The following is a 27,336-nucleotide window of genomic DNA, read 5'->3' as shown; positions in this document are numbered from 1 at the left end:
ACCAAAAGTAAAAAATACTTATTATTCAGAATGACCCATTTCAGAATTATGCTTTTGAATTGAATGCCTGTGTATATCGCCTTAATGTTGCAGTTTGCTTTTTTATTTTAATAGCTTGTTGATGATATTTAGTATTATACAGTATCTAATATTATTGTCTCAGGGAGTAAAAAGGACCATATTTGCATCTGAACTGCAGTGGAGTAGAAGTATACAGTAATTCAGAATGGAAATACTAAAATACCACTAAAGGATTGTATTGAGTAAAAGTAGTTAGTTAGTTAGTTAGTTAGTTAGTTAGTTAGTTAGTTAGTTAGTTAGTTAGTTAGGTAGGTAGGTAGTTAGTGTTCACACTGATTCAGCTGTTGTTCTGCAGAAATCCACATGAGGGCAGCAATGAATAATCGACCATCTGTGACAACTACAAGACAGACCTGAGTGACCTGAGTGCCAATACAGAACAATGTAGGGATGTAACTTAGTCTACACTGGATGCCAACTGACTGGGGACAATTAGAAAGACTTAAATCAAGAGATATAATGCACAGCGTGAAAGCATGAAGTAAGTAAATATGGGAATACTTCTCAAAAGGTCTCCTCACTAACATGGACCTGCATGAAGTGTCATACATCATCCTGACAGACACGTATTTTTATAGTTGGCCACGTGATTGTGACAGTTGCAAACTGTAAAGTCATCAAAAAGCCAGGAAAAACAAATGCAAACACGTCATACTTGATTTCTCCATTAAACAGACAGCTGAATTATGTACATAAGTGACCGTCGGAGGCCAACTCGATTAGACTGTCTCATAAATATTTTGTGGTCAATAAACAGATACTTCGGCGACAACAATCAGCATTTATGACTTATAGACAAGCCAATTAGGCAGGCTGCTAAAGAGGCCCTGAGACACCTGTCAAATTAATCACAAACATATTAAGAAATGGCAAAAGAATACGAGAAGAACAAGAACAATATGGCGTATAACGATCAAAAGGTGCACAGTCAGCTCAGATTGATATTAAATAGAGAAAACGTGCTTTGGGGAGTCAAATCTATGCTCCGCGTATTGCTGACACGTGCATTTACTTTCCAGCGCATGTTTGCAGCGAGCAATGGCAATATAAAGTGTATAATTCATAGGGACTGCATGGGTGAGTGTGTCTAAAAGCGTTTTTCTTTTCAAACTCCAATCTTTATTCGGGCAGTTAACTGGTAGTTCCCTGAGATTCGTGGCACGCATTAGACACGAACACAGAAAGACAGATCCTCTGTATTTTTAGGAGACGGTGGTGACTGATGTGTGGAGGGCCGCTGTTTGTCACAGGGGGGGTTGTTGAAGTCTCCTTGTAACCGGAATTAGCTGTGAAGTGTGACCTTGAGGTGTGAACACGGAATATGAAAGGTCCTGCTTGCTTCAAGAGAAAGTCTCCCATACGTCGCATCTAGTTTGCAAGTGAATCTCTGAACAAATACAACGGGAGTTACGTGTGAAGCGTGGTTGGAAACTGTTGAATTCCCATAATAACAACATATTTCTGAACCAAAATAAATACATGTCTTGGATGTTCTGGATTTAGTTTGGCGAGATACAACTATTGAGCTATTGTGAAAAAATAAGTTGCTACCTGTAATGTAAAAATGTTCTAGTGCAATTAGTAGCCTCTAGTGAGTGAATGCTTCTAACATTTCCAATAAAATAAAATATATCTCCGCGCAATTACGCACAGGCCTTTTTGGCTTGTTGCATTTGGGGACGTGTTGCCTCGGTTTATTGCGGGTGTGTGCAGCTGATAGGCCGTGGTGTTGATTTATTCATGGCGTGGAGGACTCCTGCTCGGGATAGGCCCACTGTCAGGTGATGACGCGCTGCAGGACAGACGCCAGGGGACAGCTGGGCCTGCCGCACTACTCACTCTCATTTTAATGCAAATCTCCAAGAGTTTGGGAGTTGGCTAACGTCAAGAAGGCCTTAGTACCTTTGCCATCTTGTCAACAGAAACACATCATGTGAGACTGGAGACAGACTGGAACTACGTCGCATTTTACACTGGGATCTCATTTGGACTAAAAGAGCAGAAGGATTGTTTTTTTTTAACAGTTTCAGGGTAACAATGTCGCCTTAAAATAGGCTACATTATTCCCTTTGCTGTTACAATACATTTCATCGTTTAATTTTTTTTTTACAAATCATGTATGTGGGATACATTCTGGATAAAGAAAGCGGCATGTATCACCAGGGGCCAGTAAGAAGAACGGGCATCAATCTGCCTCCACAGAACTTTGTTTCTACACCTCAGTACGCTGACTTTACTGGATACCATCATGTGCCAAACATGGATACGCACGCACAGTCTTCGGGGAGTTGGGGACCCACTTATGGCGCTCAGAGGGAAGACTGGGGCGCATACAGTCTGGGACCACCTAATACTATTCCTACACCTATGAACAACTCCTCTCCTGCACAAGTTCCTTACTGCTCATCTGAGTACAATCATATGCATCCTCCAGGATCTGCGGTGTTACAGCCGCCGCCGGAGAACGTTAACATTGCACAACTTTCTCCTGATAGAGAAAGGCGCAATTCATTCCAGTGGATGAGTAAAAATGCACAAGCATCTTCTACAGGTGAGACCATCAGCTTAAACATTGTGCCAAAATGATGTTATACAATTGCCTTGTTCTTAGGACATTAGTCTTTTGCGCATCGCAGTTCATGTTTCCGCTCGAGTCTTTCTTTCTGGCAGCTCCGTGTCATTTAATAAAATAGTGTCGCATTTGTTTAATAAAACAAGGGACAAACTTGAAGACATATTGAAAGCAAATGTCAAAAGAAGAGACCACCTCGCGCAGGTTGCTTACATTTGGGCTAATAACAGTTTAACATGTAAATACAATGAGAATGTGAAGTCTAGAATCGCATAGGCCTCTATTAAATATGAATAATGAATTACAAAAGATTGTCAGCAGAGAGAGACACTGTCACACGTGTCCATAAAACATTTCCATATATCATAATTCTGATGGGAGAATGGACTGAAGGCCAACAGCCCGGTCTACTGTATTCTCTCCTGTGGTGTATATAAAAAGGTGTGAGGAATCGGCGCCAGGCCCAGTTGTGATGGTAATGTCATTATTCCTGGAGATGTGAGGTCGACTTCCCTGTCACATTGTTGGGTGTTTCGAGTGTTATCCGTCATATCCAGGCGGTGGCCTTTGCTTTCATCACCTCTTCACTTTGATATGCACCAACCTCCCTTCCCTTCCTCTCCGAGAGTTGTATTGCCGGAAAGAGGGACTCTTTTCACAGCCTGTGTCGAGTAGTGCAAACTGTAGACTTTTACAGAGGCGTACATGATCATTTAAAATCGAATATTTATCAATTATGAGGCCCTGGGACTTATCGTAATTAAGTTAATTTACCTCCGGGTTATTGCAGGGAACTACTTTTTATATACTTTTGATAAGATTTGTCATCGTCCGTAATTTGTTATCAAACTTGCTTAAAGTAAAATGGTATCGAACATCAACTCCACCGAGGTGCGTCCTATCTCCTGTGCCGTGTGTTTCCTTTTAACTTGTCAGTAGAGGATCTGGTGGTTGGCAGTTTGAAATTCACTGTACTACAGCTGTCATCAAAGCGAGATGAAAAAGCTAAATTTGCGTATCTGTAGAGAAAGCAGAGATGTGGATTTAAGAGGCAGCCAATAAAGATGCGATGTGCAGATTGGCCGGTCCTGGCATGCAGCCTCCTCTCTGTACATCTTCCGGTTCAACCGCCTGGCTGCTTAAAGGGTAGAAGCACAATATCAATGATGTGTGTTTTCCTTCTTGTCGCCTTCGCAGGTAAAACAAGAACGAAGGAGAAGTACAGGGTAGTTTACACAGATCATCAGAGGCTGGAGCTGGAGAAGGAGTTTCATTTCAACAGATACATCACCATCAGGAGGAAATCTGAACTGGCTATCAACCTCGGTCTGTCAGAAAGACAGGTATGTCTAAATCAGAATGGTTTATTTCCATTGCAGAACAAATACGACATTTAAATATACGACGCATACAGCCTAAATGTAGGAGCATTAGTGGAAACCTCATTAAAATATGTTCACACATGCAACTTACAAAACGATGCCTGTAGAAAACATGCCAATTTCATCATCAAAATAATGGTTATTCTGCTTATTTACATTTATGAATACATTTGCATTGGATATATTTAAAGACACCTCAACTCCCGATACATTGTCTGTAGTTATTTTTCTATTAATTCATTATTATATGTATGATAATAAAATCCCAAGAATACAAACATGTTATCGATCATTTGTTGTTATTTCGAATCTTATATTGTCCTCCTTTTGAAATTACAGCAAAATGAATTACTAGTTATTGACATGTATTCATTATATTTATATGTATTATTGTTTTTTTCTAATGTCCTATCCGTTTGATAATAGACAATGTATTGCATTTGATTTTGGTAAAGAATAGCATGTCTATCTAGGCATATCTTTTGTTTTAATTATATATTAAAAATATAGGGCTGGCATGGAGATCAAACGAGCTATCAAGGCCTAATAAAGTGTATTATTATATTATAATTACCGTGTATTTAATGTGCATTATTAGTTTCCTATCCAGGAATATCTATTTATAAATTCTGTTTATTTTCATTATTTGGTATTACGTGTTATGGCATTGCATGGAAAGTGGGAAGTAGCCTGCACCCATTGATATTAATTACATTTCCTTTTCTTGGTGCCACTTCAGGTTAAAATCTGGTTTCAGAACCGCCGAGCCAAAGAGAGGAAACTGATCAAGAAGAAGCTGGGTCAGTCTGACGGCAGCGGGGGATCTGTGCACAGTGACCCGGGTTCGGTGAGCCCTCTGCCGGTGCCGGGGTCTCTCAGTCCCTCAGACATCCACAACTCTATGTACCCTCCTCAGGGAATGAACACCTTGCCATCGATCAGGAATATACAGCAAGTGACTGTGACTCAGTAGAGCAGCTCACCTCCGGACCATCGAACATATGAGCACTGCGACACGCTGACGGGACACTTGATAGGCAGCCATGGATCTAAACTCACGTCCTGAAGCACACCGCTGTGGATAAAGAGTGCATTTATAGCAACAAAATGGAGGCTCTTGACATATTGCTTTTTAATAGAATAGTTCTAATAACGTGGGTATTTAAAAGAAAAAAAAGAAAAAATCGACGTGTTTCAAACTTAAAAGCTTTTAATTGTTTGTGAGTTAATAAGATATAAATATCATTTTTTTTGTATGTGATGAAGTGTATGTGAATAAAACGATAATTCGGGGACATTTTAATTAAGTTGTTAACTGGATTGTATGTAGCGCGTGCCACACAAACTGCTCGGACTGGACAAATCATTTACAAACGTGTTTTCAGCACAGTTTTATAAAGCAGGAACCAGCTGTTAATGATACGGGTCGTGTGATGGCTAAATGTAAATAAAATGTTGTTTTTGCAGTAAGCCTGTCATTTGTTATTTCTGAGTATTTGCAACGCTTGGATTCGTTTTGTATTCGAACTGCTTTTATGTGCTATTTGCCAGTATTACGCAGCATGTAAGCGTATATTCACGGATACTGCAGTTAGAAATCTAGACACACAACTGTTTAAGTCTTTCAGAAATTAACATCTAAAAGTAACTGTATGCATGGCTTTAATTCTTATGGTTGTTTTAAATGTGTATTCAACATGCTCCAAAGATTTAAGAAATATATTATTCCCCATACAATTAGCATAACGGTCTTTTGAAATAAAATAAAATATGTGTGGACCTGAAACAATAGGCTATTTCTCTCCTAAGTTATATACAGAAATGTTCATTCAATGCATCTATTTTTCATTTGGACAAAGGGCTCATTTCCAGAGCAACAACAATAACAAAACTTGTTCTCATTAGCTCTGAAAGTGCCTCACTAGAGACTTAGAACCAACCGGTTCGTCTCAACAATGGAAACTATGTTTTTGTTTTGTTCTTCAATTGCAACAACGGCAATATTAATAGGCATTCATTTTCGTTTTTTAACACATGTCAAAACCGGTAGTATGTCATCAGCAGGTGCGCTTTCATTTAATAGTATTCAATGTCAGAGTATTTACACCTAACATTATAACTCATTGTTAAGCTCGACTCCTGAACCTTTAGCCTGTGAGGCAGGTTCAGGCTTAGGGGTTCAAGGTATGTTCATGTTTAATTAGTTGAGGTGACATGTTAATTATCATGTGGCAAGACTGACTATTTTGGGAGCTGGACTTTCCCGACTTTGCCCCATGTGCATGTCTGAAGAAGTTCATTCCCTAATGCAAACTGCAGGGATATATATCGTTTCAGCATATTATAAACAGACGGCAGGCCAATATATTATTATTATCTATATCCGTCATGTCTCACTAATGTCAGATAGTGTTAGTGTTGTTCAAAGTGCTCAGCTCTGGTCCCCCTGAACACAGAGGGGCGATAATCGCTCTTCGCAGATGTTATGCTCCGCGTGCCCGCTCGTGCGTCAGTGCGCAGCCCCGCTGGAGACGTCATGAGCGTCTTACTACCCAACATGGCGGACTTTGATACCATTTATGAGTTGGAAGACGAAGAGGATGAGCACGTAGTGAGTGAGGAACACCTGCCCAGGTACTGTCCGGAGCCCGTGGTGCTGCGAGGGGCCGGGCACATCACAGTGTAAGCAGAGTCGTGTTTGTCGCTCGTGTCTTTCCCGGCGTCGCTTTGTCGCTTTGTTGTCCTCATCCTTTAGCCCGTGTAGCTGACGCTAGCCTGCTAGCTGGCGCTACACTCAACTCACAGTTAGCCATACGTTCCGTCCCGGGGACCGTTGGTTTCACCGTGAACGTAACCAATCACTAAACGAGCGTTAACGGTTCTTCATCCCCATGGCAACAGCGAACGTGGTCGGCTAGCAACCGTTATTCGTTGGGAGGCAAGTGTACGTGTGATGTTTTTGTTCGCTAGAAGAGGTTGTTATCGGACAGACTCGCGCACCGTCACCAGACATTTTAAAGTTAATGTTCTCTTCACAATGTCACCGGCGCAATTATAGTCCGAGGCGTTTTTTTTTACTGCGAGTTTCCTAATTGTTTTACACGGGGTGTCCGCTTCTCGGCTGCATTTTATTGTACTTCGTCAGTACGAGCTTTAAGCACGCCAGTCCCCCAACGTGACGTCATGTACGCATAGTAGTGGGGTGAGTATTATTTCGGGAACAATTGTCATCACTGTCGTCATCGTCAGATCCTCCCTCACCTTCACCATAACGTTAGCCTGACCAGCAGACTTTTCTGAGCATCTGAATTCTCATTAGATAAAAACTATTCAGGATGTCCATTTTTTTTAACTCAATATTATCTGTTACTTTTCACACATGTATTGTTACTATTAGAACTTTGACCTTTCCAGGAGAGACATGCACACATGAGCAGTTTTCTGGGGAAGCTAAGTACAAGTAACAGCAATATTATCCACTTTAATTACTAGGAGCGATCACACAAAACCCATGTGAATGTCACATCAAGTCTCCAGTTTGAACTGGCTGCAGCTGTAAAATAAAGCAGCAATGGCTTATGGGAAGTTTGGAACTGTTCGCTTATTCATTTATTTTAATTTAGTTATTGGGATGTGTGACTTGAAGGGATTTTACTACTAATAATCTATTGTATACGTATTGGTTTGTTGGTGATAATCTGGACCCCTGCATGTTTAGACTCTCTCTTAGTCTTTTTTGTGCCATCCTTTAGATGTGTGTGTGTGTGTGTCATGTAATGTCCCCTGTCTTGTAATGTCAACTGAACTAAACTTTAAAAACGTTTTGTTTGTCTTTTTTCCAGATTTGGACTGAGCAACAGATTTGACACAGAATTTCCCTCTGTTCTCACGGGAAAGGTACAGTTTGTTTTTTAGTTTTCCTGCACTTCATTCTTGCAAGCAGCTTTCTGTTCAATTCCAAGTGGGAAGAATTAAGCAATTAAAGCCACAGTGAATCAGTTGTTCTTTTGGGCATTTTAATAGCCCCTACTTCCCCAAACCACCCCATTCAAACCTCTCTGAGAGGTTTTGATCTGGTGGAGCTGCATTTCAAGTAACGCACCACAGTGTATAGAAAAGAGCCTGAATGTGCTGCTGTCCAGCTCTGTAAATGAGTAAGCCGTCTATGGGGCTCAGTTGGCGGGGACCCCAGTGTTTTTGAGAGTCCAGCTCCCGGTGATAAAATAATGAAATGAAGACTCTGCTGTAGACAAGAAAGGAAAGCTTCCTGGGTCGGACGCAGAAACACAAAAAGGCTGCAGGGGTAAGAGCAGGCCGAGGGAAGTGTGGGGCAATAAAAAGTACCTTCAGTATTGTGACCCAGGGTGACATGTGATGGATGAGGTCACAATTATGATGATTGAAGGGTGCAGATCAGGCCCTGCTGGGCTTTATTCTGAGGTCTTTGGCTGTTTGCAAAGAGACCTTTGCATCCTGTCATAAAAGATTACGACCCCTGTTTTATGGCGTACAGACTCAGCGAGGAATGAGCATCCATTCAAGTTGTTTGGTCGGCGCTGCCACAGGCTCTCCGCTTATCTCTCCTTTGAGCCCCTCTTTGCCTTGAACAGTCTAGAGCTCGGTTAGCAAATCAGAGGCATGCTATTTAGAGATCTCATCTCATCTCTGGACAACATCTGCAATTATCTACCTGTTGTTGTTTTTTCTGAAGCTCTTTGATCTTTGTGAGCAATTAGGAATATTTCATGGCAGCACCACCTACACACACTTGAATTATCTCTTCACCCTCTTGTGCTTAGTAATTTGTTTATTGCTTACATTTTCTGGTAATTCCCTCCACTGTACAGAGCCTCTTGGAGCTGTTTATTTTGGTATACGCACATCCACCCTTTCTCTCTTTTCTTCTAGGTAGCACCAGAAGAATTCAAAACCAGCATCAGCAGGCTGAACGCTTGTTTGAAGAAGAACTTGCCTGTGAATGTGAAGTGGCTTCTTTGCGGCTGCCTGTGCTGCTGTTGTACAGTAGGCTGCAGTCTATGGCCTGTTATCTGCCTCAACAAGAGAGTAAGTTCCACACCTCTTGTGACAAGCGTTGGACAGTTTAACTCTCCCTTACATCAGCGTTGATTACTCAGGGGCTGTTATAGCAATTCAGCCGCATTGGTCTAAGTGTAGAGGGTAATAACAACTCGTGTTCAATTAGTGGCTCTGTGTAGAAATGACGCATTACGCTGCATAGCTCCTCTCCTGCCCAGCGCAAGGGTGTGTCATTTGAAGGTGGTATTACCACTCAGAATTGATGGCAACAAAGTGGAAATTACTAGCTGGTAAATTGGGAGTTCAGTCCATAAATCCTACCACTGGCTGTTTACTGTTACCTGTTAAAGTGTTTAATTTGAGTAATGAGTATTCTGCTGCTTGCCTTAATGTACATGCATTTGTTTTCTATTCCAACAGACAAGACGGTCTATTCATAAATTGTTAGAGTGGGAAAATAATCGATTATACCACAAGGTAAGAATGACAAATTGCAGATTAGCACCTGTGTGGAAGTGCTTATTTGTCTGTGCCGCTGTGCAGTGCAAGTTGAGTTTCATCGTGATGGATAATGACAATTAATCTGTCTTGTAAACTCAAACCTGCCACACAAGTCCCTTAAAGCTGAGTCCGATCTGCTGCACGAGGTCTGAGAGGACCGTGAGGTCGGCAGTAAAATGCTGTGTTAGTTTAGTCTCTCAGCAACAAATTACAGCTAGTAGCTGTGCAAAGGTATAAAGGAAGCTCTTCAGGGTGTCTGGCCACAGTTTGACCCCGGCGAGACCAGACAGTCCTGCTCCTAAATTCCCCCGACACTGAAGGGGAGATTTCAGACAGATTTTCCTTTGTTTGTTTGTGTGTGCGTGTGCATGTGTCTTTGTGTCTGTTTGGGAGTGGGAGAGATGTTAATGCATTGTGTCTGTGTCTTTTCTTCTTTCAGCTGGGGCTGCACTGGAAACTCAGTAAAAGAAAATGTGAAAGCAGTAATATGATGGAATATGTAAGTAGGCAGTCTAAAAAAAAACAATGAATTATTGTACAACTCTATACACTTTTTGATTGTAATCATTAGCAATTCATCTGCAGATTATTTTTTTGACTAATTGATCAATTGTGTTATAAAATAGTAAAGAATGCCCATTATAATTTCCCAAAGTCCAAGGTAATGGCTTTAATTGTATTGTCTTGTATGACCAACAGTCCAAAACACAATAAATTTAATTTACTATCGTATACTTATTGCAGAGAAATACAAAAAATGATCATGTGTGCCATTTGTGCTTATAAAATGACTTAAACAATTATATAGTTGCGGATACGATCTTCATTATGTTTCCTTCCAAAACCTAAAGCCGGTTGCAAAAGAGTTGGATATCAACATTGTTCTAGGAGACAGCGTTACTATATCCGAATTCTGTCTCCTCTGTTAATACCCGATTGCATGGTTCATTATAGGTAACTTCAAAGGACAGCCCTTGTAAAATATAGCATTACCATTATGTTTATCCATCTTGCAGTTGTTTTAAATAATCATTTGCTTTGTAATTTTCTCTCTGTAGGTCATTCTTATAGATTTCGTAGTGAAATATCCTATATTCCGACCGGACTGAGGAGGCTGTCTAAAGACTGGAAGTGTGGCCCTTGAATCTTATCCTTAGTGCCTTGTATATACAGTATGTTGGAATAAGGGTCTGCACCGTTGTCTCTCATGGCGACCCAGTACATCTCCCACCCTGTACATTAGAATTTGCAACACTGTCACTTTGCTTTAGAGCAGATTTTTGCACATTTTCCCGACAGAACTAGACATGTCCCCTTTGTTGCACTCGGATGTGTTTTTGTTACATGTGACAAACAAGTGCATTTACCCCAAAGAACCATAAACGTATCCCATAACAGTAATCCCTTGCAAAGAATGTGATGCCTCCACCTTCCTTAACTACCCTTGCCTTATGTATACTTTTAGAAATAACTCTACATGTAGGAGGAGGAAGGCACCGGGTAATTCAAGAAGTCTGTAGATTTACACACTGCTTGCTGGGTTTACTCTCTTTGATGGGATGGTTAAAATTGCCTAACATACAGTACGTCATCTAACTGACCCTCTGTAGATGGGAACTAGCTAGTAAAATAACTTGACCTGTAAATACCATGTTAGGATAAGCTGTACAGTGGTTTACCATTGTTTACATAAGTTACCTAGTTCTTTAGATGTTTTGCCAATATATTGCTGTACCATAGTTTTAATTATTGAAAGATGTCTATGTACCTTTCTAGTTTATATGGACCTGTTTACCTTGTAAGCCATATAGTTACAATGTACATGATGCCAGAGTTCGGACCAGTTATTGCACTTGAGCTCAGTAGAAAGTCAGGATTTCGGACGATAATGCATCCTGAAGATTCCTCCACAGCAGTGCATGTCACCAGGTGGTGTTTGCCAATAAAGATGATATTTAATCGGTCGTCATCCAATAAACCTTAATTTACAAATGTTCGCATCCCTGATGTGCAGTTGTAAGATAATGATTTAAACTACACTTCCACTATCTATTTTTAACAAATCATTTCATCCCAACTTTATATTTGATAGTTTTGTACCTCTTTCCTGTGCTGTATTTGCTCCTCCTGGTGTGTGCGTGGAAGCACCAACGTCTTCGGTACACGACGTATCGAGCAGATGGTTCTTTTGTTTGTCATTTTGTCCAGTGTTAGTATTATTTTCCTCAACGTGAGTCAAGAGAGGCGGCCTCGCGTTGCATTAGAGAGCCTCTGGAATAGTTGGTGAACCACAGAGAAGACGGGTTGAAATATGTTCTCTTGTTCAAAGGAGATTTTAAATCCTCCTCCCAGTATTGTCCCTGTTACAATCCTAGTAAATGTTTGTCATGATGATTTAATCCATACACAGAGAAAATAAATTGTTGAATTTTCTTTGCTTCTTTTTTCATTTGAAACCATTTAGTCATTTACTGTCACACTCAATGAATGATGTGTCATCTTAGTAAAAACAGATCATCATCATCATCGTCGAGCAAAGCCTGCTGCCCGCCACAGAAATGTGTCCATTTGTCATGTTTAACAAGGGGTTAGATCGTTAACTTTAACAAGACAGTCTGCAATTAGTCAACACATTTGTAAAACTCAGGAATGCCGTTACTATAACTTGCTGCTACTTTCTCAAGTTATGGATCAGTGGTCAGAGAATACTGGACCATGTCTTTTACTTTATCTCCGCACAACCCCCGAACACTGAAGTGGGGGGCTTCACTTCAGTCTGGCTGGTTTTATGGTCCTTTGTTTTCACATTCAGTCTTTCCCTGATTAGCTTTCAGTAACCATTTACTCCAGTGCTCCAGTAGTTTTAAGCCACCACTACAAGTGAATTTAGTAGAATTGATAATGTACAAAATATATTTAGATTCAGCTAAGCAGTTTATTATTTTAATTAATTCAGGATTTCATCTGAAGAAAATCAAAAATTTATTTTTGAGACTCAAATTTTACTTGAGTATTTATACTTTATGGATCTTTACTTCTCTACATCTCAGAGCAATATTGTACGTACTCCACGAATTTCATCTTAAGTTAGTAGTACTTACGATTTATGAGGTCACCAGTCAGAAGGATAAAGTTGTAACTTGTCCTGCAATAAGAATGATTTTGCTTTGAATATTTTGGCTAATATATATGTGCTTTTACTTAAGTAAAACAGAATTTGATCAAATATTTGGGTAGAGGATCTGAGTGCTTCTTCCACGACGGTCTTGTTTGTTTACGAGCCATTTTTAATTGTGCATGTACATAGGACTGCTGAACCAAAGTTGAATTTAGAAAAAAATATTTTCAGAGACTAAAATAGGAAAAAACCTGGATCACTTCTGTATTCTTTACAGTTTCTGTCCACTAGGTGTCAGACTGAGCCATGAACAGTCTGAACAGTTTATTAGACATTTCTGCCAGTAAATGTGTTTAATCATCTGCACATTCATTAAATACTTTTATTTTATCAGGGAACATGGCATGTTCTTCTTTACCATTTTACAGACACTTGAGGATTTTTTTTTTGTGTGCCGAGGACAAATTGTGAATCTGAAAAATGTTCTCTTCTACCCCACAATAAACAGAACAGCATGATTGTTATGATTTTATTGAACATGATACAACAGTGGACGGGCTAATACACACATCAACTGTATACACTATTCCACTGCCAATCTCGAAAACTAATTCTGAATCATTCAATAAGTCTTGTCTCAATTGAAGCACAAGAAAGGCCACTGGGAACGTGTTGACACAAAAGAACAAGGTAACACACATTTATCTATACAAAGCGGTTCTCCTTTGAAATTCAGTAAATAATGTGAGGAAATAATAATGGGAAACACATTTTGGTACAGTGGAAATTTAAGGCAAGTATACATTCTGGTTTGTCCTTCAATGTCTACAAGGCACACGCTCATCAAAGTCATTCGGTATTACATAATGCTTCTATAGACCAGCTCACAGTTTAAACAACAATATACAAGTTTATTTCCTGTTGCGTAATTCACCAACATCAACGACGAACAGAAAAGAAACCGGGGCCAAAGCTGTTTCCTACCAATATAATTCTGATTAAAAGCTCTATGCAGGAATCCTCCCTGTTAAAACCAAAGTCTCTTTTTGTAGCTGCAGCTGTTGATTTGACCTTTAATGTCACTTTGACTCAATTGAAGTGAATCTACGTCATTGCTTCATCATTCTGATGCACATTTTGAAAGTGTGAATTAAGTTGATAAAATCACGTGGTACAAAAGCTACAGGACAGGATGATTTTTCTGTCTTTGGCATGAGTCTATATATCAGCAACCATTTTTGTCATATGTGGTAGATTAAATACATAATTCTTCATCTCAACTGTCTAAATATATATCGTGAGCACTACATTTCATCTTCGGATGTTGTTTATGTGAATCACTCCAATGATGCCATTATTTAACAGGAAAGCAAAATGATGTATTCAGAAAAAGTTGTTTAAAAATAACAACAACCATCCTTCCAGTTTGTCCACACAATATTATTCACTGATTGTCATAATTTTTGCACCCTGATAAATCCCATTCTGTGCAAACATCTGTCCTTTGAGTGTGAGAGGACACTGAAACCAACAGCCTGCTGAGATTGGGAAAGTAATTTCTATTGTACACAGGATGGTTCTCAAGCAATATGTTCAGCATTACACAGATTGAACATCAATGTAACCTAACAATGAGTCACATATGAAAGTGACAGTGAGCGGCCCAGCCAAGAATCTGTGTGTACTGTGAACAATTAACGAGGGTGACAGAAAGAATAGAGAGTGACTGTGCAGGTGTGTTTTTCTACACAAGACTTCCGGGCCAGGACACCACAGTCAGTGTGACTTTATTCTTCTGCAGCTTCAGCATGGGGATGAGAGAGGAGTTGTTCATTCCCACTGTTGTGGCTCCATTCACTGCCACAATTTCATCACCGCATCTGGAGGGAACCACAGACCATTAATGTTGAGAGGGATGAAAAGATGCCATGTGGGAGTCAAGCTGGGCTGCACTTACTTGAGGCGTCCGTCAAAGTGAGCAGGTGTACCAGGCACAATGGTTTTGATGAAGAAAGGCTGCTGGCCGTGGCTCTCCTCGTAGCCGCCGACGATACTGAAGCCCCAGCTCTCGTTGTTGGTCTTCTGCAGGACGATGTCCCGACACCAGTGCATGGGACTGAGACGAACAAATGCAAAGTCAGTCTTTCACATCCAAATGAACTGAATGCACTTGAAGTGGAGGAACAGAATTCAGGCTCTACCTTGGTAATCCCAGCCAGCGAGTCCACAGGGGTGTCCAGTTGAAGGCGTCGTCTCGTGGGTCGTCCACAGTGTCCAGTTCTTCCTTGTTGGCAGCCTCAACGTCCTCCTCTGAGTCCTCTGAGAGGGTTTGGATGACACGGAGCGCCACCTGGGACTGAGCTGTCTGAGTCTTCAGCACAGAAACTGCCTCGTTGTAGGTCAACTGGGTCAGATCGACACCGTTGATGCTCAGCAGAACGTCGCCTGAGGAAACAGACATTGTATCTAAGAGGATCTCTGTTGTAGAAACTTCAAAATCAAGCTGTCAAAGTCTGAAAACTGCCTTTTTCGTGTGAAACCGATTTGGAATTTTGGTTTTGGGAGGAAAAAAATGTCTCGACGAGGGATGAAACGGAGACAAAAGGATGCAATTACAAATTTAAACAGCTTAATGTGGACGTAAGACGAGAAATGGTTTCCCATTCTTGCAGAGTTCAGGGTATTTATTAAAATATTCACACACAGTTAAGAATTACACTCCTTCCTGCACATTAAGACAGAATTAGAGTTGCAACAGATGATCAAACACATTGATATGTTGATCGACAAAAATGAATCAGCAACTATTTTATAAAGGAATTGTTTTAGTCATTTCTTTGATTAAAAAAATACCACAAATGGGCTGGTTCGTTTCTCAAATGTTACGAGTAATGTGAATATAATGAGAAAATATACAAAAGATTAACGACTAAAGACTAAATATAGCATACATTTTTCACAATTTTGTTATTGTAAAGCCAAATTATTAAATACAAAATAAAAAAAACCTAATTTGATGTAGTCTTCGCCACCAATAATAACAACACTACAAAGACAAAACTGCAAGGTATAATAAAGCTTTCAGTACGAATTCCTTCTTGAACGTAAAAATCACACATCACCAGATGCTGCTTTGTACCTCTTTTGATGGTGCCATCTCGGTGAAGACAGCCGACAGGCTGCACACTCGTGATGTAAACGGGCAGACGGCTGCGACAGTCCCTCCCCCCGGCGATGGTGATGCCCAGGGAGAGCCGAGGCTCCTTCTTCAGACTCACAGTCTTCTCCTGGCTGGAAAACCCACCTGGAGGATCCTTTAGGAACAATGAACAAATTAATACTAAGAAATGACAAACACACCGTATGGAGTTTTGAGATCATGCTGACCTCGTTCAGGAGGCCATGTTTCACTTATTTTGTTTGACAAAACACACACACTTGAGCCTCTCCAGGATCCTTTGACTTAATTGATTCCTCTCACAAAACCACTCGTAGAAACAAATGTGAAACATTTGAGAAGGAGCTGAGAGGTAAGGGTAGACGTAACGTGTGAGGATCAACACTAAGCTCTCGTAGTGGAAAAGATGTGTGGAAAATGACAGCTTCAACCAGCCTCCTTGTTTCTCTGTGGAGTCTGTAAACCATCAGAGGGGAAGCTGGGGGGAGGAGGGGGCTCTTCCTCCCCTCAGCAGGGAACACATCCCCCCCAGCAAGACGAAAAGGCTTGACTCTGCAGGCAAAAGCTAACTGTTACCAGCTTTGATCCTCTTCCACCCAAAGAAACAACCAAAAAACAACAAGACAGTGGCCCCGTAGCGGCAGAATGAGCAGCACCCCAGGCCTTTTGATCAGGACAGAGGGAGGCCCGGAGAAGGGCTTTCATCTCCGCTCACGATGCAGGTGTCTGCTCCCAAAGCTTCTCACCCCTAACTGGGGTGGGGGGGCTATTCTTTTTAGTGACTGTGTATGGTACAACTGAGTGTGACTGACAAAGGAGCAATTGTCACAATTACACTGTGTAAACAGAAACATATAAAGTGTGTAAGATTCTGCGCACCTGGTGGTTAGTGGTGTGAAAAGGAAGTTTGAATTCCAGCGGCAAACAGCTGGCAAGGGCCAAAGTAAATGTGGATTCAAAAAGTTGTTTGCGCGTTAGTTAGTGTGGAATTTTTGTCTATTACCTTCATGTAGGTGGACCGGCGCTTGAAGTACTGCGGCTCAGGCGCCCTCCTGGTTGCTCTGCTGTGCTCTCTGCCGCTGCCTCCTTCTTCCTGAGTGTCTGCAGGTCTCATCACCACAAAGTTCACGCGCACCTCACTCGCCTAAATGCACACACACAAAAAGCCATTAAGACCACAGCAAATACATACAAAACAATTTTTGTGAATTATGAATTGCAGTGTCCCTGATTGAAGTTTTCAATGTGTTTTGTTATCAACAACATATCCTTTATATTACGAACGACCATTTTCCAAGCCATAATCATTGAGTTGTCAGCTTGACAATTGGCTACTTTTCCAGCAGCTTTTGGTTAATAATATATTTGACACTATTTTTATCATGCTGGCAGTGGAGTCTGTGGCAATATTGACCCATCTTTCACTTCTCCCTTTCGAGCAACATATCCGGACAAGAACTATCCAAAAAGCTACGACATTTTGAATGAATGTGGTGACCCCGTGACCTCTCCCCTTACTGACACTATTACAACAATAGATTTTATAATTGGCATATTTGTTGGGTAAACACATCATTGTAAATGTAATTAAAAGCAGTGAAAGTCTCTTTTTTCTGCATTCAAGTGCTTGTGAGAAACCCAAACAACTGACTCGTCTTTTTATGTTTTAACTACATAATTCACATTCTCCTTTTCAGAATGTCCATGTTTTTATATTGTTTGTTTTCATCGTTTCTCAGCCTCGGTTTGATTGAAAAATGTAAATGAAAAAAAAGTTAATTAGTACCATCGACCAAAATCTGTCTGTAATTCTTCAAATGTACGAACGTAGATGAGTTCAAACTAGTTCATGCTCAGAACTATGTTACTGCAATAATTACATTTTCAAAATAACCTCAGCCTGGAAGAAAGGGCATCAGTCTTTAAATATATGGCATGCTTTAGAAAATGGTCTTTGCTACTGTAGATTGTCACTTGTCGTTAATGGGCTTATATACCTGTATGATCTGGGCAGCGCTCTCAGGTGTACCGTGCCTCAGGTCATGTCCATTGATGGCCAACACCTTGTCATTGTTCTTCAGTTTTCCATCTTTGGCTGCTAAACCACCTGACAGCAGGTCCAGGATGAAAACCCCGCTCTCATCCGATTTGCGTATGAGTTTGATGCCGAGCGGTTCGGTGCGCTGATTCTTCATTAGCGTCACCTGCAGGACCGTGCCGGGGTTGTGATTGGAGGTAGCGTTGCCATGGGGACTGGGAGAGGGCTGGGAGGCAGTGGAAGTGGTGCAAGGGGAAGTGTGATGATCAGACCGTGGATCCCTTGACTTAAAACCTTTCTCCTGCATAACCGTGAGCCGCAGGAGGGAAGGCTGGCGAAGCACTGAGATGGCTCGGGCGTGGGGGACTGAAGCCAGGCTGACATCGTTCACCTGGAGACACCACAGAGAGAACAAACAGCAGTCAGCGGTGCAGCAGCATATTGCAGTACACGCTGTAAGTGGATGCTGCTTCTATTGAAAGTTATTAAACGTGTTTTTCGTGAGCAGAGAAACAGGATGAACTCATTTTGTTAGTTGTCTTCCAAGATTATTGCGTTAACATCAGGTGTGAATTGACGTTGTTAAAACTAAAAGCTCCGTTTCAATTTGTGCCATCCTACATGTCGGACATTTATATCAGAACTGTATTTCCTGCATCAGAATAAATCAGAACTCAAGCAGATACTAATGGCAAAGTATCGTCAGCTTGCCCTTTCTGTTTAACATAAGATCCTGTCAAAGTTGATTTTTGGCCGTCACAAATCTGATGTGAAATTGGCATTGATTCAAGAGTAAGACTAAGATTGTGTCACTGTATCTCTTTACATCCACCAGCTTTCCACAAAGCCAAAAGAACTGCAGCTAATGTTTCCACATCCTGAAGGCAGCATGTTGGACAGCAGGTTTTTGTTTTCATCCCCAGGTTTGGGATTGGTTGGCAACATTTTGGAGGACACACTGAAGCAGGGATGCCCAGAGCCACAGCTGAAATATTCTATGATCTCGGTTTACAGCGATACCACATTCCAGCAGAACTGGAGGGTAGAACACAAGGAGGACAATGTTGGAAAAGAGGAAACCACAATTTATTAAAATCTTCATTTATAGTCTGCACTTCCATTCTCCTCTGAGATGACAAACACTTTGATGACATCCAGGTTCTTACTTGTATACTAAAGATGTGGTTTGGACAAAAACACACGTGACATTGGGCTCTGGGATATGGAATAAAGCGGAAAAACTACAGGCCCGTAGTCATGACACAGGTGCTTAATTATGCCAGATGTAGCTGGTTGAGGCAAACTGTTAAAGTTAGCATTGACCTCAAGTAGTAAGAGCCAGGCTAGCCCATTGGTCAGGGCAGAGACCTGAACAAATCAGGTTACCTGTACCATGGTGAGCATGGACACCTGGCCATTCCTAGTGCTTGAATGCTACACTGGGCGGGGTCTTGCAAAGAAAAGCAGTGGGATCCATAACAATGCTGGACAGGTGTGCCAAGCAAGCGAGGCCAAGGGAAGAACCCATTCAATTGTGGAGCGGATCTTAATCTGGGGACAGATACACATTACATTTCTCACGCGTAGCCGGGAGGTGTGCCCTCTCCACCTAGTTTATTAATAACTCATTCAAAAACGTCAGAGTGAGTCTCCTTCATATTCAACACTGGCCCTCTCAAACAGAAAGGTGCCAAGTCAATCCGTGACAACAACCAGGTAAAGCTGCTTACATTGACCCGGGAATATTTACCACACCTTGTTACCATGGAGCTAAAACTTGTTTATCTTGAATATCTACTTTCCCATGCCCTGCTGCAAAGGTGTTTACACAAATATGCTTAACTGAACAGGGTCACGCTACCCCACCCATGATACCTCTGAATTCCCACGATGAAGAAAAGATGAATACTTGACTTTCCTCGTTTTCATTTTTGAGTCACTCTCACCTCTAAGATGTGGTCCCCTGGGGCCAGTCTGCCATCACGAGCTGCTAGCGAGTCCCGGATAATCTCCTGGGATGACTATGTTCCCCAGCGGTGTGTCTTTCCCCCCCACGATGCGAAGGCCCAGCTCCTCCTCCGGCTCCTCTCTGAACAGCTCCACCACAATGGCCCTCGGCCACCAGACTGGACCGCAGGGGGGTGTTGTCTGGATGGAATAAATATAGCTTTTTATTCCTGTTCATGAAGCGAATCCTCTCACTCCTCAGCTCTCGTTGGCTGATTGCACTAACCATCACTACTATCGAAGTTAAAAGGTACGAGAACACAATTGTCAAATGGACAAGAGCCATGATCACTCAAACAACATCCATCCATCTTAGTTTACAGACAACTGCCAAGTTCAACTTCTTAAATTACCTACCGTTGTACAAAAACACAGCTTTACCCTGCAGGGATGAATTATATTCAGACATTCACATCCACTAACCAAATAAAGTGGTTTGACTCATCTGGCTACTGTTGGCTTGTTTACAATGTATTATATGTGATATGATTGTGTTTCTCTGGCCGCAAAACAGCAAATACAACTATTTACAGAAACTCTGGAGTACAACCTTACCGGTAGAGACATGCACACAATTACACAATACCCGTGTCAACCAATAACCAGTTTTTAACGAGAGGTGACTTTTGTTTTTACAGTATAACAGTTGACAGCAACACTACACAGAAAATGGAGTGAAACACAATGAACCTCAACTTCTAAATCATAAAACAGATACATATTTCTAACCGGACCAGTATCATTGTAGTCCACAAAAAGTACAACGGCATAAATTCAGGGGATAGTACAACCTGGATTAAGTAAACAGCTGAGATTTCTATGCTGAAAAAACCTTATTTCAACAATCAATGAACATAAAGCACAATTTACAAGTGTAAACTCATTGTATTATTTTTTTTGTACAGCATGCAGCAGTAATTTGATTCAAATAGAGAATTATGATGACACCACGCAAACTTCTCTGCGACACTGTTTTCCAGTTGCCTGGCAACTATGTTTTATTGAATTGTGCCACTGGTTCTGACTTGCAGGATATGAGACCGTCTGGTTACCACATCTGTGACCTAGTACACAATCCTACAACCTGGCTGATGATTCACCTGTGAAATCAAAACCTTGAGGCTAAAACATCACCAATTCCCGTATTTCCCGTCTCGACACCCACCCACACTGAGGGCGACCGCACAAGGATTTAGGTTTTCCTGCAATCATTATTTCCGTTCAACTAGAAACTTCTATAAACATTATTTAGTGTCAAAGAGTTTACCAACCTCCTCTTGCAAATAATGTCCATCGAAGTTGTGGTTTTAATTACCATGTTTGTTTGTATGTGGGTAGAAAGAAAAACAGAAAGGTCCTCGTTCTTGTGCTGTTGCTTGAACAGAAAACAGACGAGTGCTGATACAGTGATACGATAAAATGACTCCTACCTTCCTCACTTTCTTCATAGGCAGGATTAATCAGCCCGGGCTCAGGCTGATCTCTGGTGGATTTCGGGACTGTGTTGCTGAATGTTTAGCATCATCAGAAGACTCCCCGTCACTCTTACGTCCCTTTAGCTCGTTCCACGAGGGCCTCTTCCTCTTCTCTGCTTCCTCCCTCAGTCTTCTAAAAACAGGACATCTGAGGAAAGATAGGAACATGGAGGAAACTGGTAAAGAGAATGATACGGCTGACACTCGACTAGTGATTTTAAATACTCAATCTTTATGATGAAATTAGAAGAGGATGTTCTTCAATTTCATTAAAGTTTCAGGTCACTACAAAGTGCCAGAGATGAATGAGCATAGAAAAATGGAGGTTAAAAAGTGAGACAAGAAAAGAGTATTTATGCACAGGATTCAGAAGAGAAGCACAATGCAGATGAGTGGACAGTTTTACTGCAATGCAGGGTGTCTGGGGGAGACGGGTTGAGACTGATTAAGTTAGTCAGAGTGCTGGAACTGCTGCTTGTTTTCTCATTGCCTGAACTTTGTCTCCTCGTTGTTTGCACAGAGAGGCTGCAGCTGGACTATCTGCGTCATGGATGGCCACCAGCATGATAAGCACCACACCGGCCATGTGAAAAACAAGATGACTGACCCGCACATCCCCTTGAGCTCAATAATTAGCGGTTTCTGTGTCCATAGATGGACTGAGCTAACAGTAATACAGCTTCAACACAACCCTTGAGAGGGCATGAAGAGGAGAATGAGTTATTTTACATTGTAAAGTAGTACAAATTATTGTCATGTCTAAATGGTTAGGTCTTATTTTCACTTTAAAGCAGAGACGTGAGTATGCAGTATATGTATATGGGGGTATCAGAAGTTGTACATGTATAACATTCTTCCACTTTAAGGAATAGTTTGACAATTTGGGAAATACACAGCTTTTTTGCCGAGTGAGATGAGAATATTGATACCAGTCTCATGAATGTGCGTTAAATACAAAAGAGACTTTTGCAATTTAAATTGTTCATACTTCAATTATTTATGGATTAAACATAAACGTGTGACTTTCTATACTTATGAGGTGGAGGTAGGCAGACAGAACCAAACAAAGATAGGCCTCTCCCTATGCTTTCAGTCTTTATGCTGAGCTGTAGCTTCATATCAAACCTACAGCTATGAGAGTGATATCAATCTTCAAATACAACTGTCGGAAAGAAAGTGTATTTCCAAAAAACTCTTCCCTTAATGACCGGTCAGTGAGATTTGTTTTCAGTGGATAGAAGGAAGGCTCAGTACACCACATTAGACACAATGTAATTCAACACCGTCACTGCCATGTTTTCTTTATACAATCGTGGTATGAATTATTACCCTGTGCTCACAGCTTAAATACATAGAACAGACTAGTCATGATATCGTGAAAGCCCGTTGCTTTGATAATGACATGTGATATATTATTTTGCATTCCTGTCTAAAATAACCAATCATTTCAGCCGTGTAAAGGTTTACCAATATCCACCAACACTGCTGTCATGACCGGTCAGCATCCCATCCAGAGTCTTACCTGTTGTGTAGGTGAGGCTGCAGCTCACAGCGCTGCATCTGCTGCTGACACTCTGTAGAGTGGGGACACATCACAGTCAGCTTGTCCAGCAGGTTCCTGACCAGCAGGCTGGAGGGACGGCATTGATGCAACTGCAGCCGCAGGCGGTCCACGGGGCAGAAGTCCTGCTCTTTCAAAAAGTTGCTCAGACAATGAAAGCAATATGTGTGGCCACAAGGGGTGTCCATAGGTCTGAGGAGGGGCTGCAGGCAGATGTGGCAAACCAGTTCATCGTCCACCTCATCCTGGTACTCATACAGGTGGCAGTCCAAGCCCTCATGCTGCTGGCCACACTCCTTACACACCCGTGCCCATGAAAGACCCGCGGTGCTAACGCTGCCTGCGACTTTGGTTTCTGTTGTAGCCATTGGCTGAAGAAGATCAGTCCAAACTTCTCTGGAAATGATCAGCGCCCTTTTATATCCTTAAAACCGTGTCTGGTCATACATCTATGTCTGCATGTCCAAAGCTTAAAAATCCAATCAAAATGTGAAAATGAAACGATGATCCAGAGTCAACAATTTATCTTCATGTCTTAATTTTGATTTTCTGTTGAGAGAGAAACACAGTTAGCTATACTGCAGAAGTTTGATTGTTCCTCCTCATACTGGCCAGTTCCACAGGAAATGACAAATCCACAGAGCAGCAGCAATATGGCAGCAAGCTGCAGCTGCTTCCTCTCAGCTAGTTTCCTGAAGGACAAAAGGAATTCTCATCTCAGCTAAAAGTCAGCGTGCTGCACACTTAGAGGGCTAAACTCTGTGAAATGAGGCAAGAGAAGAAAAAAATGGCTAAAGTCAAACCACTGCTAATGTGAAGGAACAAAGGCATGGCACTACACTAGACTAAGAATTTTGAATCAACTGGGCAGAAATGCAACCCCCATCACTAATGACCCCTTGCACCCAATCGGCAGTAGTCTCCATCCCTTTGTGCGGCTCCTAATCTCCTTTAGTTCTCTCATAAGGAGAAAACTGACTGTAAAATGAATTACATCCATTAAACAGCGTGTGTGTGGATTTATTAACAGCTTACTGTGGTTAGGAGCAAAAAGTGCCATTAAGTTGCAATTAGTAGCCTTCGTACGACAGGTTCGATGTGCCTCTAATACATCTATGGAGTTTTGTGCTGAACGCTTTCACAGGCATCATTTCAGAAGGACGTAATGCTGCCTGAGAGAGAAAAAATGAACAAAACACCGTCGAATACCACCTTGAGATGCATGACTTTGTCCTATAAACACAAAAGGAGTACAGAAAGATATTCTATTGCACATTACCACGTACACTACAATGAACTCACTACATGTAATGTCCTCTCACCCCAGCCCAAGATTTCAGGCACAAAAAGACGGCTTTATCTTTAATGTTATTGCCTTAGAGCGACTCACCCGAGCTGATATCTTTGTTGTCAAGCGCCGAGTAGCCACTGCACGCAAACACGAGACTCTAACCTCGCAGCTGCCTGAAGCCTGAATGAAACCAGAGCCCTACCTCTCGAGCAGCACACCGCCAGAATAATGTCTGTGTGCGTGTGTGTGTGTGTGAGTGTTTGAGAGAGGACACATATTTGTGTGCATGAGCGGGGATGTGTCTGAGGTCTGACTGCACCGGTGTGAGTAATGCAGTGGGGAATTGGTGTAACTAGGCAGAGTGAATGGAAAGTATCCCTCCTGCCTGTGGATGTGTGTGTGTGTGTGTGTGTACGTGAATGTTTGGGTATGTGTTGGGGGAGGGTGTGTGTGTGTGTGATTGCTGATGTTGCACTCCTACAGGTAAAGTACTCTGGACCACTGATTGCATGCAAACATACAAGAACCTCTAGAAATATGTGTGTTCACGCCTTTCAACATACGTGCTCACGGGCTGAGGTGACGCAAGCCTTCTTTCTCTCTTTGTCTTTACTTTGTACAAGTGATACCTCGTCATGTAATGGATATGGGTCATGGATCCTGTCGCATAGAGAGGGGAGCACAGGAGAAACCAGGCTGTGCTCCATTTATTTGGAAATCAAATGATGTGGTGCAAGAATGTAAAACAAAAGAAAAACTACACAATCACTTCCCTTAAAAACACCATGCTGCCTTACTGCAAAGGGTTCAGCTGGTCCTCTTGTCAATAAGACGTTCCCAGTTTCATATTGCTTCATACCCAAGGTGTATTATTTGCTTTGTGATAATGGGACGTGCACTTTAAAAAGGAACCTGCACTGGGAGTCACAGAGAGCACCCAATGGGTTCCACTGAGGATGAAGCATGTCTCCATTAGAGCAGAGGTCATCTTCACAGGAAGACGTACAGCGACCCTGGAGATGACTTGTCACCTCCTGCTCTTTGTGTCTCAAGATGGCCGTCTCTGAGGCCATCTATCACTGTCCACACTGACACAGCAGTATATATCTCTGCGTTTCTCAAAGATACGGTATGACATCAATAAACGGTGCTTGTCTTTCTTGAGATCCTCCATGTGAGATGGTGACTCGGATTAGTCGATTGATTGATTAGTTTGGGAACCGATTAGTTGATTTATCATTGACAGGCTTTTCTCTGTTTGATATCAAGTGAATACTTTTTAGGTTTTGGACTGTGGGTCAGGCACCTTAGCCTAGATTAATTGTGATGGGCATTTTTCACTATTTCCAGAAATTTTATAGGCCATTATCATTATTTTCAGCCCTAGAAAACAGTAAAAGAACATTTTCAGTTCAGTCATTTACTGTTTCAAGAAAAATCCTTTAGTCTCGATTCTCTGAGAAAGTTAGAATCTACACCACCATTAATCTACTTCAACGTCGAAAGTACATGTATCCAGTTTAATCCTAATCCTACACTAGAGCGAGAAAATTATTTCACAGGAATCCCACACTGAAAGAAACATTTTAGACTATTGTTAAAATTCACGTGTGTGAAAACGACACAAAACAGCTTTACAATAGGCAGCTGAAATATGTTTTTACAGGTTTAGAGCCAACCAAAGTGGCTCAATACAACCAGCCTTAATGAGGGAACGCCTTATCCAACTCAAATACCTTGTAATCATGTGGACAGTTTAAGCTTTTGCGGGAAATATCTGTAGCCCTAACGGTGTCTTCCAGTCTCCCAGAGGATTACAGGAGGTGGCGTTCCCTCAAAAGCTGAGCCGAAATCACTCGCTTTGATGGTTGAACATGGGTGAGTCACATGGGCCACTCCCTCAGTGAATGCAGGTGAAGCCTCGCTAGACAATCCATTTTTTCCATGAGACAGGAGGTGTGTCTCAACAACTCTGCCTTACACCAATGTCTGGTACTACCAATATACCGGTAATAAATACAGCACATAAAAGGGAAAATGAATTAAATTGCTACCCAGACGTGAATGAGACTTAATCATCAGTGTTTGAGTATGACATAATCAAGTGAAAAGCTCCAACACGTCTAGAATTAAACTTTATGCTGAATCAATCAAACATATCATTAAAGTTATATGGACATCTTCTCCGATTAATAATTAAAATACCATCTTTTTATCTATTTAGAGCGCTGTTTGAACATTATGTAACTGGTATAGCAACAACATGCAAAGTATCCCGCTTTAAATACAAAGTACAATATTTGCATTGCACATCTGTATGCAGATCATCTGAGTGACATGAAAACCTTTATTCTCCAAAGTATTTCCCACTCCAACTTTATCCCAGTTTGTACTTGCATACAACTAAACCAGTTGGATTCTCAGCCTCATACGTGGTCTGGTACGAGTGTCTCGCCGACAACGTCACACCTGGAGGTTCAGCTTATCTTTATGGGCTGCTGAGCCTCCCACTGTACAACGGCCTGCCTGCACATACCAAACAAACACCACCCATGGTATTAACCTATCATCATGCCTTCGTATTCAGCATGAAGAAAAGAAGGTAACAGTAATGAGTTATTCAGCTGATTTGAGCAAACAAGGCTGGTTTGGAACTGGATTTTCCAGACCAGAGAAAAACTTCACAATGGATACATTTTCCCACCACAACAATTAAATTAAATTACTTTAAATTAAAGACTGCTGTCTGCATACTTGCAACAGCCAGTGCAGACGTGGCACAAATACCAGAATACTACAGAAGGGGAATTTGACTTGGGCGCCCAAGCTGCTGCATCACACTGTGCCCAAACCTACTGTGAAGACCCTGAGCAGGCCTCTCTCTGACGAGTCTGGTGGGTGGAGTCGGTTAATCAGGGAGATTCAGCTCACCTGGTCTGGCTGCAGCTGCAAGACTATATAAGCTGGTTGTAGTAGGTCAGTCATTCTCTTCCCCCTGGCGTGTTTTGTTACATCTAGTGCCACACTAATTTCCCCTTATAGTTATGTAAACTACAATCCTTTTTAGTTGCAAGTCATGTGTGGTCGCCCCTCCT

At 41.6% G+C, this 27,336-nt stretch overlaps 3 protein-coding genes across 4 annotated transcripts; 2 read left to right on the top strand and 1 right to left on the bottom strand.

The window, feature by feature from the left end:
- Positions 1–2,196: 2,196 nt before the first annotated feature.
- On the top strand, positions 2,197–5,008 carry cdx4 (caudal type homeobox 4). Its single transcript, XM_034543916.1, has 3 exons — positions 2,197–2,632; positions 3,851–3,996; positions 4,775–5,008. Exons 1-3 carry the CDS (start codon positions 2,197–2,199, stop codon positions 5,006–5,008), a joined length of 816 nt encoding a protein of 271 aa, XP_034399807.1.
- A 1,537-nt stretch (positions 5,009–6,545) lies between these two features.
- On the top strand, positions 6,546–11,534 carry chic1 (cysteine-rich hydrophobic domain 1). 2 transcript variants are annotated; one of them, XM_034543919.1, is made up of 6 exons: positions 6,546–6,669; positions 7,878–7,932; positions 8,944–9,099; positions 9,493–9,549; positions 10,013–10,072; positions 10,632–11,534. In XM_034543919.1, the coding sequence occupies exons 1-6, from the start codon at positions 6,572–6,574 to the stop codon at positions 10,680–10,682; spliced, it is 477 nt and encodes a 158-aa protein (XP_034399810.1). In that variant the 5' UTR covers positions 6,546–6,571; the 3' UTR covers positions 10,683–11,534. The 2 variants fall into 2 exon arrangements, with proteins under 2 accessions (XP_034399810.1, XP_034399809.1); XM_034543918.1 differs by having other exon boundaries at positions 6,546–6,717.
- Positions 11,535–13,209: 1,675 nt separating this feature from the next.
- On the bottom strand, positions 13,210–25,884 carry lnx2b (ligand of numb-protein X 2b). The gene is given in 13 exon segments (XM_034543994.1): positions 13,210–14,571; positions 14,649–14,807; positions 14,893–15,136; positions 15,831–16,005; positions 16,873–17,013; positions 17,867–18,298; positions 19,854–19,922; positions 19,924–20,019; positions 20,021–20,055; positions 21,345–21,389; positions 21,392–21,537; positions 22,912–23,499; positions 24,341–25,884. Coding segments are annotated over 12 exon segments (2,085 nt in total). The 5' UTR covers positions 23,319–23,499; positions 24,341–25,884; the 3' UTR covers positions 13,210–14,435.
- Between the last annotated feature and the right edge of the window lie 1,452 nt (positions 25,885–27,336).

The sequence above is a fragment of the Cyclopterus lumpus genome, chromosome 10 (genome assembly GCF_009769545.1).
Source record: "Cyclopterus lumpus isolate fCycLum1 chromosome 10, fCycLum1.pri, whole genome shotgun sequence".
Taxonomy (NCBI): domain Eukaryota; kingdom Metazoa; phylum Chordata; class Actinopteri; order Perciformes; family Cyclopteridae; genus Cyclopterus; species Cyclopterus lumpus.
This window is presented reverse-complemented; position numbering and strand designations above follow the sequence as displayed.

Bases quoted from the DNA above. Each gene is read 5' to 3' on its own strand.
- cdx4 (XM_034543916.1), top strand. From the start codon at position 2,197: ATGTATGTGGGATACATTCTGGATAAAGAAAGCGGCATGTATCACCAG. The intron at 2,633-3,850 runs GTGAGACCATCA...TCGCCTTCGCAG, and splicing joins TGCACAAGCATCTTCTACAG to GTAAAACAAGAACGAAGGAG. The intron at 3,997-4,774 runs GTATGTCTAAAT...GTGCCACTTCAG, and splicing joins TCGGTCTGTCAGAAAGACAG to GTTAAAATCTGGTTTCAGAA.
- chic1 (XM_034543918.1), top strand. From the start codon at position 6,572: ATGAGCGTCTTACTACCCAACATGGCGGACTTTGATACCATTTATGAG. The intron at 9,100-9,492 runs GTAAGTTCCACA...CTATTCCAACAG, and splicing joins TTATCTGCCTCAACAAGAGA to ACAAGACGGTCTATTCATAA. The intron at 10,073-10,631 runs GTAAGTAGGCAG...TTCTCTCTGTAG, and splicing joins GCAGTAATATGATGGAATAT to GTCATTCTTATAGATTTCGT.